This window comes from Rhineura floridana, chromosome 19, assembly GCF_030035675.1.
Source record: "Rhineura floridana isolate rRhiFlo1 chromosome 19, rRhiFlo1.hap2, whole genome shotgun sequence".
Lineage (NCBI taxonomy): Eukaryota > Metazoa > Chordata > Lepidosauria > Squamata > Rhineuridae > Rhineura > Rhineura floridana.
The window spans coordinates 25,841,506-25,854,216 of record NC_084498.1 but is presented as its reverse complement, the minus strand read 5'-3'; the positions used below and the strand labels follow the sequence as shown (position 1 = coordinate 25,854,216).

Sequence of the window (12,711 nt, the reverse complement as noted above, 5' to 3'; positions counted from 1 at the left end):
CATTTGAATTGTATTCTCACTTTACGCGCAAAGCTAAAGGCATTTCCGGTCTGTCCCTATTTTTAGGCAGGATTCAGTCATAGTCACACACCAGCAGGTTGTCCAATTAAAGTACATTTGGAGTTCTTGCACAAACACTGGCCTTTTTGCATTAAGGAAAGGGACAGGGAAATGCACTGGGTAGCCTTGCTTGCCACAATGTTGTGTCTCAGCCCCCCACAAACACACAACGAGTGCTCAGCAAACTGGTCATCTGGGAGCGACCTCAAGGGTGGGATAACCAAAGTTTTAACCCAAAGTTTTGCCATTGCACGACCCCTACCGAAAACTGAGATGCAGAAGCCAACATCGTGGAGGACTAGAAACTGATGCTGTGACTGCAACTTTTAAGAGATACAATACAAAAGAAAGGAAACAAGCCACATTTTTATTGCTAGGCTTTAAATGCGTACAGTCTTAATTTTGTCAGTCATGTGATCCTTGCAGTCGGAAAGTAATTGTTATTTGTTAAGGTTTGGCATCAATGATTTGGGGGAAGGCTCAACTGCATACACAGCTCATGAGATCTCTTTGAACGGTGCCATTTTAGCAGCACCCACAAATCAGCACGCAATTAGAAGGGATGCCTTCCGCGGTGAGGAATGACCCCCCCCCCACTTTCACAAGTGACACTGCACACAGCGGTGGCTGGTGCCCCTCGGGGCTCATGGAGCAGAAGGCAGAGAGCCCCACAGGAGGCGGAGCCAGAGGCAGAGCCAATGAGAGGAAGAGCCAACTCATTCTAGTTTCGTCCCCCATCCGCCTCCTCCCTGCTGAGTTCTACAAGGGTGACACTGAAACTGAGGAGGGGGGAACTGACAGGTAGTGCAGACGCCTCCTGGGCTGGTTGTAGATAAGAAGGCCGACAGGGGGGGACTGGCGACTGAGGTTGGTGGGGCAGTGGTCCATGCACCCTAAATGGAGCAGCCTCCATCAAGTCTGCAAGGGATCTTGGGGAGACCTTCCTGGATTGAGCGTGGGTAGCAACATGTCAGGTGACTGTCCTGTGCAGGCGCTTCGTACAACATCAGGATTAGCAAAGTGTGTCCATGTCCAGAGGTTGCATTTGCCCCGGACTTTGAACCTGCTTCGAGCAATTAGTTTCATAGTATCTTGAAAATGGAAATGGCCTGCCTTCAAGTCGATCCCAACTTATGTTGACCCTCTGAATAGGGTTTTCATAGTAAGCGGTATTCAGAGGGGGTTCACCATTGCCTTCCTCTGGGGCTGAGAGGCAGTGACTGTCCCAAGGTCACCCAGTGAGCTTCGTGGCTGGGTGGGGATTCGAACCCTGGTCTCCCAGGCCGCAGTCCAACACTCTAACCACTACACCACACTGGCTCTCTCATAGTGTCTTGAGAAGATGCATTCTTTGGGGAGCAAATGTATCCTTGTGCCAGAAAGTAAAAATCTCATTTGAAAAGACCTGGATCCTAGTCCTCATTTAGATAGAAGAGTGTGAGGATGATTTGCAGCTCTCTGATGTCGACTTGACGCAGGAGAGCGGAGTCATCCGAGCAGAGGGCGCTGGAGGGCGGCGAGGGGCTGCCTCTACCAAGGGAAAAATTTCAAGAGGATGGATTCTTTATCTTGTGGGATGTAGTCAGCGATACCTGCAAAATATAAGAGCAAAATACAAGGTTGTGAAGTGAGAGAGAGAGAGAAACTGCCTTATGCAGACTGAATCATCCTCTTTTCCAGGACTTCCTGTATTCTGCAATTGCGTATTCTGCAGAAATGAAATGCAGGATTCAGCTTCCCGACAATCTCATTTAAAAAAAAAAATTAAAAGCAAGTTTCTAGCCCTCAGGGTTGCTTAAAGATGTATCATGCAAAGCAAAAGTGTGATGCACTGATATGTCCATCTCTCGATGCCTGTAACATCCAAGCCACCTTCAACTCCTTCTGGAAATGCGTGAGGTTTTAAGTCTAAATTCAATCTGCTGGTTAAGTGACTTCGGTGCTGCATGTATTAAAGTGCCCTTCTATAACTGCAACACACAGGCACAGAAACTGGTGTAGGGTGCAGCACTCGCTATCAAGAGAATCTAAGTTTTCATATATTTTTTAAAAAACCCACAAAGTTTGTAGCCCCTAAGGGTGCAAAACCCAGTCTTGGAAGTGTATGTGGGCAATGCCTAGAGAATGGATTTGAGTCATACTTGGAAGTGGTCAGGGTTTGTTCGTTTGTTTTGTCTAATATAAGTTCCAGCTGAATTGTTGAATTACCTTTCACCAAGAAGTTCAGTGCCAGTAGGTAAGGGTTAAATTGAAACAAAGGATTCTGACTGTTAACTGTGTTACTTAGCTTAACAATGCCAGAATATCTGTGCTATCAGAGACTATTTCTTGTGATTGGTTTCTTGGCCCATTATAGGTGTAAATACAATTATCTCAGCAATTGCCAAGCAGATTGTCAGTAGTCTGCTATGATAAAAGGGCACGCCTATTATCATGGCTTGCAATTTTTGCATCTCAATGCTGTTCCACTTCCACTTAAGAATTTTTCTCCTTTATGTGCCTGTCACCTAAAGGCGCTTCCATCCTGTTGCTATTTTTGGGTAGTTCAATCATATACCAGCAAATTCAGGTTGCACAATTGATTTGGCGCTCTTGTGCAACAAATGCACTTCCCCCCCAAACTGGCCATTTTTGCCATTAGGAAAGTCATGGGAAAACACACTGGAAAGCGTGCTTTAACATGTATTTGACGACGTCTAGCCTCCTGACAAACAAATCTGAATGAATGCCCAATAAATAGCCAATGTTGTCTAAACTCCCCGCAACCAAATCAGGACAGACGCTCAGCAAACAGATTGTTTAAGAAAGCGGCCCAATATTTCACTTTATGCTTCTGACGCAGTGGGCTAGAGTCACGAAAGCCTGTGCCGTAATAAATGTTTTGTTTTTAATATATTTTAAACTCTGTTTTTATGATGTTTTAAAGTGTTATTAGTACTTTGTTTGCCGCCCTGGGCTCCTGCTGGGAGAAAGGGCCGGATAGAAATCTAATAATTAAATAAATAAAAATAAATAAATAAAAATAAACAAATGTATTTAAGTCTTTAAGGCGCCACAAGACTCTTTGCTGTTTAATATAATGTTTCTGTTCAGTTTTCCTGTTGGAGGAAACTCAAAACGGTTTTGACACACCCCAGATCAGAACAGCAATTTCAAACATCGAAACTCCTAGCACACTGGGAAGTCTGACACAAGCGCCACCAAAGTGAACAGGGGCACCCTAACTAGGCTTCTGCTGGTGGGCGTGTCATAGGACTTTCTAATGGGAGGAGGAGCAGGAGGGAGCTTTCCCCCCCAAAAACCCCTACAGCCACTGGTGCATCCCCCCCCCCCCCAGGCAAACAAAATCTGCTCTGAAAGTTGGGTGATCCTACGGGACACTACCTGGCCGTGCTGGCTAGGTCTGAAGGGAGATAGTCCAAAACATCTAGAGCAGCACCAGGCTGGGAAAAAGTGGCCTCCGCCAATCCGCCTCTGGAGCTATGAGAGCGTCTCCTTGGCCCTGTGCTTCCAATACTTGCCTTGTTCTAGGAGGGTGTTTGGGGCCCGGAGAATCTTCCAGTACTTGCGTTCTCCTTCTTGGGCTTTCACCCCCATCACTGCAGTGAGCAGCGGCCCAGAGAGGGTGTTCTGGGTTTCAAACCTGTCTACCAAAAATGAAAAGAAAGAAAATGTCATGAAGAGTGGGGGAATGAGTGGGCATAAGAACATCAGAAGAGCCTGGCTGCTGGATCAGCTGAAAGGGGGCCCATCTAGTCCAGCATCCTATTCTCGTGGTGTCCAACCAGATGCCCATGGCAGGCCCGCAAGCAGAACATGAGTGCAACAGCGCTCTCCCCACTTGCAATTCCCAGCATCCTGTCTCCAACTGCGGAGGTAGAGCATAGCCATTGTGGCTAGCAGCCATTGATAGCCTTCCCCTCCGTGACTTTGTCTAGTCCTCTTTTAAAGCCACCCCACATGGTGGCCATCACTGCCTCTTGTGGCAGCCAGTTCCATAGTTTAATTACACGCCTTGTGAAGCAGCGCTTACATCTGCAGAAAGGCCCTCCAGACTTAAAAGCCACGTTGCAGGGCGAGTTGGGTTGTGCCCGCTCGTCTTATGTCAGGCAAGGAGAATCGGTGGTTCTCCAGATGTTACTCAGCCTCCTCAACCACCAGTCATCATGGTCAAATGTCAGGAATGATAGGAGATGGAGTCCAGCAACATCTGGAGGGCCACAAGTTCCCCACCCGTCTTGTGTGAACATTTACAGGAGTCTTATAGACTGTGGTTGGGTCTACATGTTAAGGCAGTCTGGGCTCTGAAGGCAGTAATCTGTCTTACAAACTTGGTATTGTTTTAATTTCACTGTCACGATGCAAGCTCCAGGCGCTTCCACACAACCTGCTGGTTGAGCATTCATTCCCGATTTCTTTCGGGGAGTTTAAACAACGTTGCCTCATGCGTTATCCTACACCTTCTAATCCACTTTCCTGCCCCCTTCCTTATCGCAAAAAGTCAGATCTTTTAGGGGAGCCAGCTAATCAACTGTCCTTGCACAACCTGAATGTGCTGTGATTGAATCCCGCCGGAAAACAGGGACACTGGAACCTGGCTCACACTAATTCAGGCCACTGGTCCATTTAGCTCAGTACTGTCTATCTACACTGACTGGCAGCAGCTCTCTAGGGCTTCAAGCAGGGGACATTCCCGGCCCTCCCTGGAGATGCCCTTGGGGACTGAACCTGGGACCTTCTGCATGCAAAAAGGTGCTCTGCCGCTGAGCTATGGCCTTTCTCGTAGCAACAGTCCAGAAGTACCCCTACACTCGCTAGGCTGGGAGTGGGATTTACTTCTGAGTAGATGCGTATAAGATCACACAGTTAAGCTCTCTCAAATCTCAGCCTCCCATTAACGCCCGACTAGGGCAAGTGAAGGAGATGGCCTCACGTGAATGGCTTGGCGCCGCCCAACTTTTCTGCAGTTTTCAGCACGTCCAGCAGAGAGGAGCCACGAGGAACTGTGAGGAAATGCAGGTACAAGGGTAGGTGACGCGGAGGACGCTTCACAATCAGTTTGACAAGGGTGCTCTCTCTCCTCCCGGTGGGCAGCTCCAGTTCGGGAGATGGAGGGCCGACGGTCAAACTGTCTGCAAACGAGGACGCAAAAGTCAAAAAGCAGGAGCCAAACCAGTTCCTGATGGACCTTACCCTCTTTATATTATTTGGTGGGTTTTTAAAAAAAATAATCTTCCAATCGTGTTCCAGGATTACTTCCCCAAACGGATCTCTTCTCCTCTTTTCCAGCCCAATCTGAAGTCATACCCTGAGAACCCTGCCTCTTAATCTTAGAGGGGAGTAAAAGGCACTCTGCATATGCTCAGATGAAACCCCTGGTTCTGTTTTTTTTAACAACACTACATGCACTGGTGGCAAAGAGAACGTGTGAGCTGTCATGGGACATCAGGCGCGGAGATCTCTTTATCTCCAAATTAGGCATGAAGAGCTAAAGTCAGAGATCTGCTATTTCGGATCTTAGAGCTGTGCCACAGTGCTAAGATCAGAGATAAGCCTGTGCCTGGTCCTGCAGCTTGATGTCAGTGGATTAGGAACACAGAAAGCGGCCTTACACTGAATCAGACCATTGGGTCCATCTAGCCCAGTACTGTCTACACTGACCGGCAGCAGCTCTCCAGGGTTTCAGGCAGGGAATCTCTCCAGCCCTACTTGGAGATGCCACTGGGGACTGAACCTAGGAGGCCTTCTGAGTGCAACGCAGATGGCTCTGACACTGGGCTACGGCCCTGCCCACCTGTCCAAATGGCCCGTGGAGGGCAAGACAGGTCTGGATGCGTCCCTCTGGCTGGATCCAGGCCCTCACCCCTGCGCTTGGGTCTCAGAGGTGCTCTGCAGTCCTGTTGCTGCCTCCCCCGGAACCGAAAGCAGGACACATCCCAAACTGCAGCCATCTCACCCCCCCCCTTGCTCTCTCCCCTCTACCTCTCTCATCTCGGCACTCCGTGCTAGCGATGTCCAGGTAACTCTTGTCCTGCAGCACAGGCAGCAGCTGGGACTTGATGAGGGCGTTTTGGAAGTCTCCCCGCTCCAGGCTCCGAAGGAGGGTAGCCACGGCCTCGGGACACTCCTGGCTCATCCCTGTAGCAATGAGAAACTGAATCGCCCAGAGATGAAGAAGCATGTATGATGCCGGGGAAGGCAGCTGTGGGTTATTTATGACGCTGCATCTGGAAGAGGCATGCACAAGGGGAATGCCTCTTCTGCAGGAACCTGCCTTATACTGAGTCCATCCAACTCAGTACTGTCGACACTGACCGGCAGCAGCTCTCCCAGCCCTACCTTGAGAAGCCATTTGGGATTGAACCCGGGACCTTCTGCATGCAAAGCAGACATTCCACCACCAAGCTACGGCCCTTCTAATATAGCACCCTCTTCAACGTGCACCACAGAAACCAGGGGGTTAGGAACCTTTGGCCCGGCAAGGGTCCAATCTGGCCCACAAGGCTGTTCCCCGCAAACCACGCCGACCGGCCCCACACCTGACACCAGTGTCAGGCAGGTGAGGGCACGGCTGCAAAGAAACCATCAGGGGCTGAAAGGCGAGCTGCCGATTGTTCCTGATCAGCTGAGAGGTGCTGACAGCAAGCCCTGCTAGGATCGGCTGCACTGAGAAGTTCCCATGTGGAACCCCCTAGTGCAGAGAGGGCTCGCTGTCTGCTGGGCCTGCTCAGTCGGTTTGCAGACACACAGTTTGGCTTCAAATAGCGCCTGCAAATGGACTTTGAACAGGCTCGCTGTACATAAGGAGAGCACTGCTGGGTCAGGCCAAAGGGGGCCCATCTAGTCCAGCATCAACCAGATGCCCCAAAGGGAAGCCCCCAAGCAGAACCTGAGCGCAACAGCACTCTCACTGCTTGTGACTCCCAGCACTCAGAGGCATGCTGCGTCCGACTGTGGAGGCCGAGCAGAGCCATCGCGGCTAGTGGCCACCAATAGCCTTACCTCCCATGAATTTGTCTAACCTACTTTTAAAGCCGTCCAAGTGGGCGGCTATCGCTGCCTCTTGCGAGAGCGAATTCCACAGTTTAAACCTGCACTGGGTGAAAAAAGCCCCTTCCTTTTGCATTTTCCAACATTCAGCTTCACTGGATGTCCACGAGTTCTAGTGTAACCTCCAATCAGCTGATCAGCAGGAACCGTGAACATTGGCCCCCAAGGGAGGTAGGAGGTCGCATGCAGTTCCCCACCCTGATCTAAACAAAGCTGAGTCGTCCCCCCCCCAAGAACTACTGATGTATTCTTACACAAATCTATGCCTTCCTCACCTGCACCGCTAGGGGGCTGCTGTAGATATTCCCAAAAGCCCCTTCTGGAGTCTGAGCCTGGAGGATCTTCTGCTTCGCTCTCTGGATAGCCTGCCCAAGCTTTGCCACAAGCTCTGGTGTGTAGAAGGTGGCCTTTCCCAAGCAGACAAAGGCCAGCCCGGCCATTGCCTCGGTGTCTGGGTGGAGAAGAGTGGAAGAGTTTTGTTTTTTTGGGGGGGGGGGCGAGGCAGAGGAAATGAGATGGAAGGTGGTGAGAAAGCTGGCAGCAAGTAATTGGACTGTCGCGGCTCAGTATTGCTTGCACTGGCTAGCAGCAGCGCTTCAGGATTTCAGGCAGGGAGTGTTTCCAACTGGATGCCCCACAGATCGACTGACTGACTGACTGATTGATTATTACTATCAACAACAACAATGTATTAATTTAATTATTATTAAAATGCATACCCTTCCCCAAAGCAGCCTAAGGCAGCAAACAAGTGATGAAACAATCAAAACATTTAAAAACAATGGGGAAAAAGATCTGTACTTAAAAGTCATGTTGGATTTAAGCCAGAATGCATCAACTGGGGGGGGGAGGGGAAGGAAAACACTTGAGGTCTAGAAACCTGAGTGGATTAATGTGCAAAGCTGGCTCTTACCCACAGAGAGCTTGGTCCTCTCCTCCGCACTCAAGAGCTTGTGGATCACATGCTCATCGACCTTCTTGCCATGGACACACAAGGCTAAGATCCCCAAGCTGTATTGGTAGTAGTTGGTGATAGGGTGTCCCATGCCCTCGTGGCCTGGATACAGGAGGAGAGAGGACAAGAAGTAAGCCCACCCTTCCCACAGTAATTAACAATTACCCATTCCCTCCCTGGCCCTTAGCTGAAGCAGCCCTGCTTTGAGGATCCCAAACCTCTCCTTATATGTGAGAGCCAGTGTGGTGTAATGGTTTGAGCGCCTGACTAGAACCAGAGAGACCCAGGTTCCAATCCCATGCTGCTCACTGGGCAATTGCGGGCCAGTGCCATCTCCTCTCTGCCTTACCTACCTCACAGGGTTGTTGTGAGGATAAAATAGAGGAGGGAGAATCTCAGTGAAATACATATGCAATGAGTGGTCTTAGTCAACTCAGAGGAGACCCACTGAAGATCGATAGACTTCAGTTTAAGCCCATGGATTTCAATGGGTCTGCTCTGAGCATGACCAAAGTTTAATTTCACTCAAATTTAAGCCACCACTGCTGTGTCCCAACATTAATATGGATAAAGATAGTCTTGCCATGGTTCTCTGTGTCCTGGTAATATCCACACTTGACTACCATCGTGCTCTCTACTGTGGGGCTGCCCTGAAAATAAGCTTCAATCGGTTCACAATGTGGCATCCGGATTGCTAACACAAGATGCCTGGAACAGATCTTGATAGTATAATTCAAGGTGCTGGTTTTCTGAATCAGCCCCTAGCATCTGAAGGACTGTCTATTCCTGTGTGAAGCTCCCTGTTGGGTAATATCTGGATCAAAGGCCCTGTGGCAGTGGTCCCTGTCTTCTGAAGTGTGTTGTGGTAACCAGAGACCGGGCCTTTTCAGTGATGGTGCCTGTCCTTGTAAGATGCTCTCCCCAAGAACACCTGGCTGGTGCCAACTTTGTTGTGGTGGTTGATGACGATTTCATATCCCCTGCCTTTCCTCTCAGGGTGGCTTACAATAAAACTACAGCATTAAAAGCAAACGTCGATATGGATTAAAGCACTCCATTGCACCGGCGTAACAAATCCGCTTTAAAAAAAAGAAAAAAGACTTTTTGTGGTTAGAAAAGTGATGGGAAAATGCGTTGAAAAGGGTGGGATGAACGAACGATGAACGGGAAGCTGTATAAACACCTCAGGATGGATGCTCACATAACAGGCCTGGGGAACCTTTGGCCCTCCAGATGTTGCTGAACTGCAACTCCCATCAGCCCCAGCAAGAACAGCCAATGGCCAGGGATGGTGGGAGTTGTAGTTCGGCAATATCTGGAGGGCCAAACCTCCCCACAATCAAATCAGAACCAATGTTCACTAAAAACAGAAATCATCTAACCACCATGTAAGATTTGTGCAACCAAGTCAGGACGAACGCTCAATAAACAGGTTGCCCAGAGGAGCCCCAAGATCACCTCCGACACCTGCCTGCTTCGCAGCCCCGATGACGTGATTTTTCTCAGCGGGGAAAGTGGTCAGCAACCTGCGCCCCTTGCCAAAGGACAGCAAACCCAGCCAAGGGACTTCGTTGCCAGCCCAGCATCTTACCTATCCGCTCCTTTTCCTTGTGCAAGTGAAGCTTAAGCTGGGTCACCAGCTGACTCCCCTCGAGTGTCTCCATGTTGTGGCAGGCAGCCCGCAGCACAAGGAGGTGCAGAGCCAGCCGGCCTGTCCCGGGCTCCTCGTGGTAGCTGACTGCAGATGGAGTGCTGGATCCAAGCAAGTCAAACAAACACACTGTTAGCCCTTTCTACGCACTCAGGCTAGACCCCTCCGGATTTAGTCTCGCCTACAATTATTTCATTGTTTGTTCATAACCTGTTAAAAATCACATCTGGTAGCATTATGATGATATTTTCAATAAAGGCCTTATTGCATCCCTTGCCAGTTCCATTCTCCCACCGTCGGCTCTCACGTTGCCAGAATTCAGACTGCAAGCCCCTTGGGGCAGAGATCTCTCCCCGCCCCGCCTTAATCTTTTGTCAGAACACAGCGTATGTTGATAGAATGTCAGAAATAATATATCATAATCTTAAGTTTCCAAACAGCTGGTATAGCACAGTGGGGACGAGAGCATGGCTGGGAGTCCAGAGTCTGTGAGTTCAAATCCCCACTCATGTCTCCTGGGTGTCAAGGGCCAGCTAAAGATCACCCCCACAGAGTTTGTCTTTGGGATTACGTGCCCTCCCATCTGTGCAGCCGTGGGGAAGCTGAATAGTCCCATGGAGCCCAGTTGCCCCCCAGCTGGCAGTTGCGGACAAGGAAGGGGCTGGCTTATGCAGCTGTGGCAAGTGAGCAGGCCCTCACCAGCTGGGGAGGACTAGCCTCAGAGGAAGGCAATGGTAAACCCCCTCTGAATACCGCTTGCCATGAAATCTCTATTCATAGGGTCGCCATACGTCGGGATCGACTTGAAGGCAGTCCATTTCCATTAAGTTTCCAAATTGTTTTCCTGTAGACCCTTCCCCCAAGCTGATCCCAGGTGCTGAAGCAAGGATCGGGTTGAGAAAGGCTGGATGAAGATGAGCTTGTTTTGTATTTTGATAAGTAAGGCAAGGCAGGTTACACGGAGAGCTTCCAGCCACCCTGGTCTGCATATGCCATAACCAGTTCAGCAATGGATAGTGTACATAACGCTACAGATGTGTAGTGTATTGGCCCTCCTGGCTTGTCGTACCAGGCACTGCTGAGTCAGCTCCCAGGCTGGGTGCAGTCTTGGTTTCAGTTCTGCATTGCAAGCAGCGCCACGCTGCCGGGTTGGTTCCCTCTATAAACGGATTCATATTAAAAGTTATCGTTGTTGCGCATCCTCTGTGTGGCTGACTCTTCACGATGCCTTTACACATGGCCACTCAGAAGTTCAGTGGTGCTTGCTCTGAACTGCGTACAGGATGGCAGCTTGATATGAGAGCCAGTTTGCAGGGGGGGGTGTGGGCACCACAATTTTCATCTCCCTCCCACCCCCCAAAAAAGTCTATTTCCCCCACGTTTTAAAAATCCACAGGGATTTTACTTTTCTACCCCTGCCCTGAATCATCTCCTCCCCCAATTGAGGGTTTTGCTCATAAAAGCAGCCTATAAATATTTTTAAATAAATGTAAAAACAAACAACAAAAAAACAGTTTCCTTGTCTTTGCCTAATTAGTATTTTGAGGTGGAAAACCTCAAGCCCAAATGTGGCCCTTCAGGCCTCACCACCTGGCCCTCGAAACTCTATCCAGGCCACACCCCTCACTGGCCTTCCGTCAACCCTAAATGTTTTTATCCTGACTGAAATGTGTCTTGAACTGCTATAAGGCCTCCTGCTTGCCTGGATAACGAAGGGCGTGCACGTCTGTAGAAACTGTGTCACTCTACAAATGTAAAATTTACATTAATTGCTCCTCCCACTTTGGCCTCTGACTCCGCCCTTCACTGCCAGGTGGCCCTCAGAAGGTTGCCCAGAAGGGAATGTGGCCCTCGTGCTGAAAAAGTTTCCCCACGCCTTTGCTAGACGTACGTGCTGACGCTGGGCTGAAAGGCATCCTTCAGTCGCTCGAGGTACTGCCTCTCTTTCTCTAGGCTGTGATCATCAGAAAGGCGGAGGCCCAGGTAGACACTGGGGTTGGGCTCCTCGGACGCGTCCTCCGTCAGCTTCAAGAGCTCTGTGCTCACAGACCGGATGCGATGGGAATTTCCTGCAGGGATTTCTAATACAGGAGAAGAACAAAGGATTATGAGGGTACTTCCAAACGGTGGCTGCCAGTGGAGGTTGGTGGTTCCGATGTCAGCGGGGCAGTCTGCAAGTTCAGACTAAAACCTGGAGCGGATTCACTGCCCCGCTGCCACTGGAGCCACAGGCTGCCATTGGACGCTTCCCAACAAATTACTCTTTAAAAGTGAACAGAAGTAATAAGGTACTTTTACAGACACGAGGGCCACTGCATACAAAGAGCAGGAGGTGGGGGCCACATTCATCCTGTCTCTGTCTGGCCCTCTGTCTGTCTCTGTCTGGCCCTCTCCCCAAGCTACACCCCTCACTGGCCCTGCTCTGCACCCCTCTTGGATGTATTTGCCTAGCTGGACTTACCACACAGCTGGACAGAGGCGAACAGGATACAGAAGAGGAGGAGCCTGAGTCCTGTGGGATCCATGCCTGCAACAGGAGGGAACAGAAGAGATGCTGCTCAGAACTCCAAGGAGGAGGCCAGGGGCCGTTCCAAGGAACGCTGCCGGTCCATCAAAGATCACCAATTCAATTGGAGACGCATCACAATGATGGAACCTTCCCAAGGAAGCAGAGCTGAGTCTGCAAAACAGGAAGAACTTTGGCTGAATCAGAAGCAAACAGAGAGGGCCAAAAAGTGCAAGTGACACAGATCCAGAGCGTGCATCTGTTCTCCTTTTTCTTGGTGCAGCGCCTCCTCACCAAAGCCTTTAAGGTCAGGGATCAGGAGTGCTCCACCGGGCATCCAAGGAGAGGACTCTTGTGCCCATAATGCAGGACAAATTCATGGTGGAGAAGGCTCTCAACAGCTACTAGCCACAACATACCACCACTGCTGGAGGCAAAAATGCCTCTGAATGCCAGTTGTTGAGAATCACATGTGAGGTCCTGCTTGTG

At 49.9% G+C, this 12,711-nt stretch overlaps 1 protein-coding gene across 3 annotated transcripts in view; it reads right to left on the bottom strand.

Moving 5' to 3' along the window:
• Window positions 1–406: 406 nt before the first annotated feature.
• The window catches only part of TCN2 (transcobalamin 2), a 16,194-nt gene continuing 3,889 nt past the window's right edge, over window positions 407–12,711 (bottom strand). For all 3 annotated transcript variants that reach the window (XM_061602468.1, XM_061602469.1, XM_061602470.1), the window contains exons 4-12: window positions 12,178–12,243; window positions 11,608–11,797; window positions 9,657–9,817; window positions 8,024–8,167; window positions 7,386–7,561; window positions 6,043–6,214; window positions 4,994–5,192; window positions 3,582–3,703; window positions 407–1,652 (exon numbers count right to left, since the gene is read on the bottom strand). In XM_061602468.1, the coding sequence (XP_061458452.1) occupies window positions 1,591–1,652; window positions 3,582–3,703; window positions 4,994–5,192; window positions 6,043–6,214; window positions 7,386–7,561; window positions 8,024–8,167; window positions 9,657–9,817; window positions 11,608–11,797; window positions 12,178–12,241 (1,290 nt within the window). In that variant the 5' untranslated portion in view covers window positions 12,242–12,243 and the 3' untranslated portion in view covers window positions 407–1,590. The remainder of the gene's footprint in view (window positions 1,653–3,581; window positions 3,704–4,993; window positions 5,193–6,042; window positions 6,215–7,385; window positions 7,562–8,023; window positions 8,168–9,656; window positions 9,818–11,607; window positions 11,798–12,177; window positions 12,244–12,711) is intronic.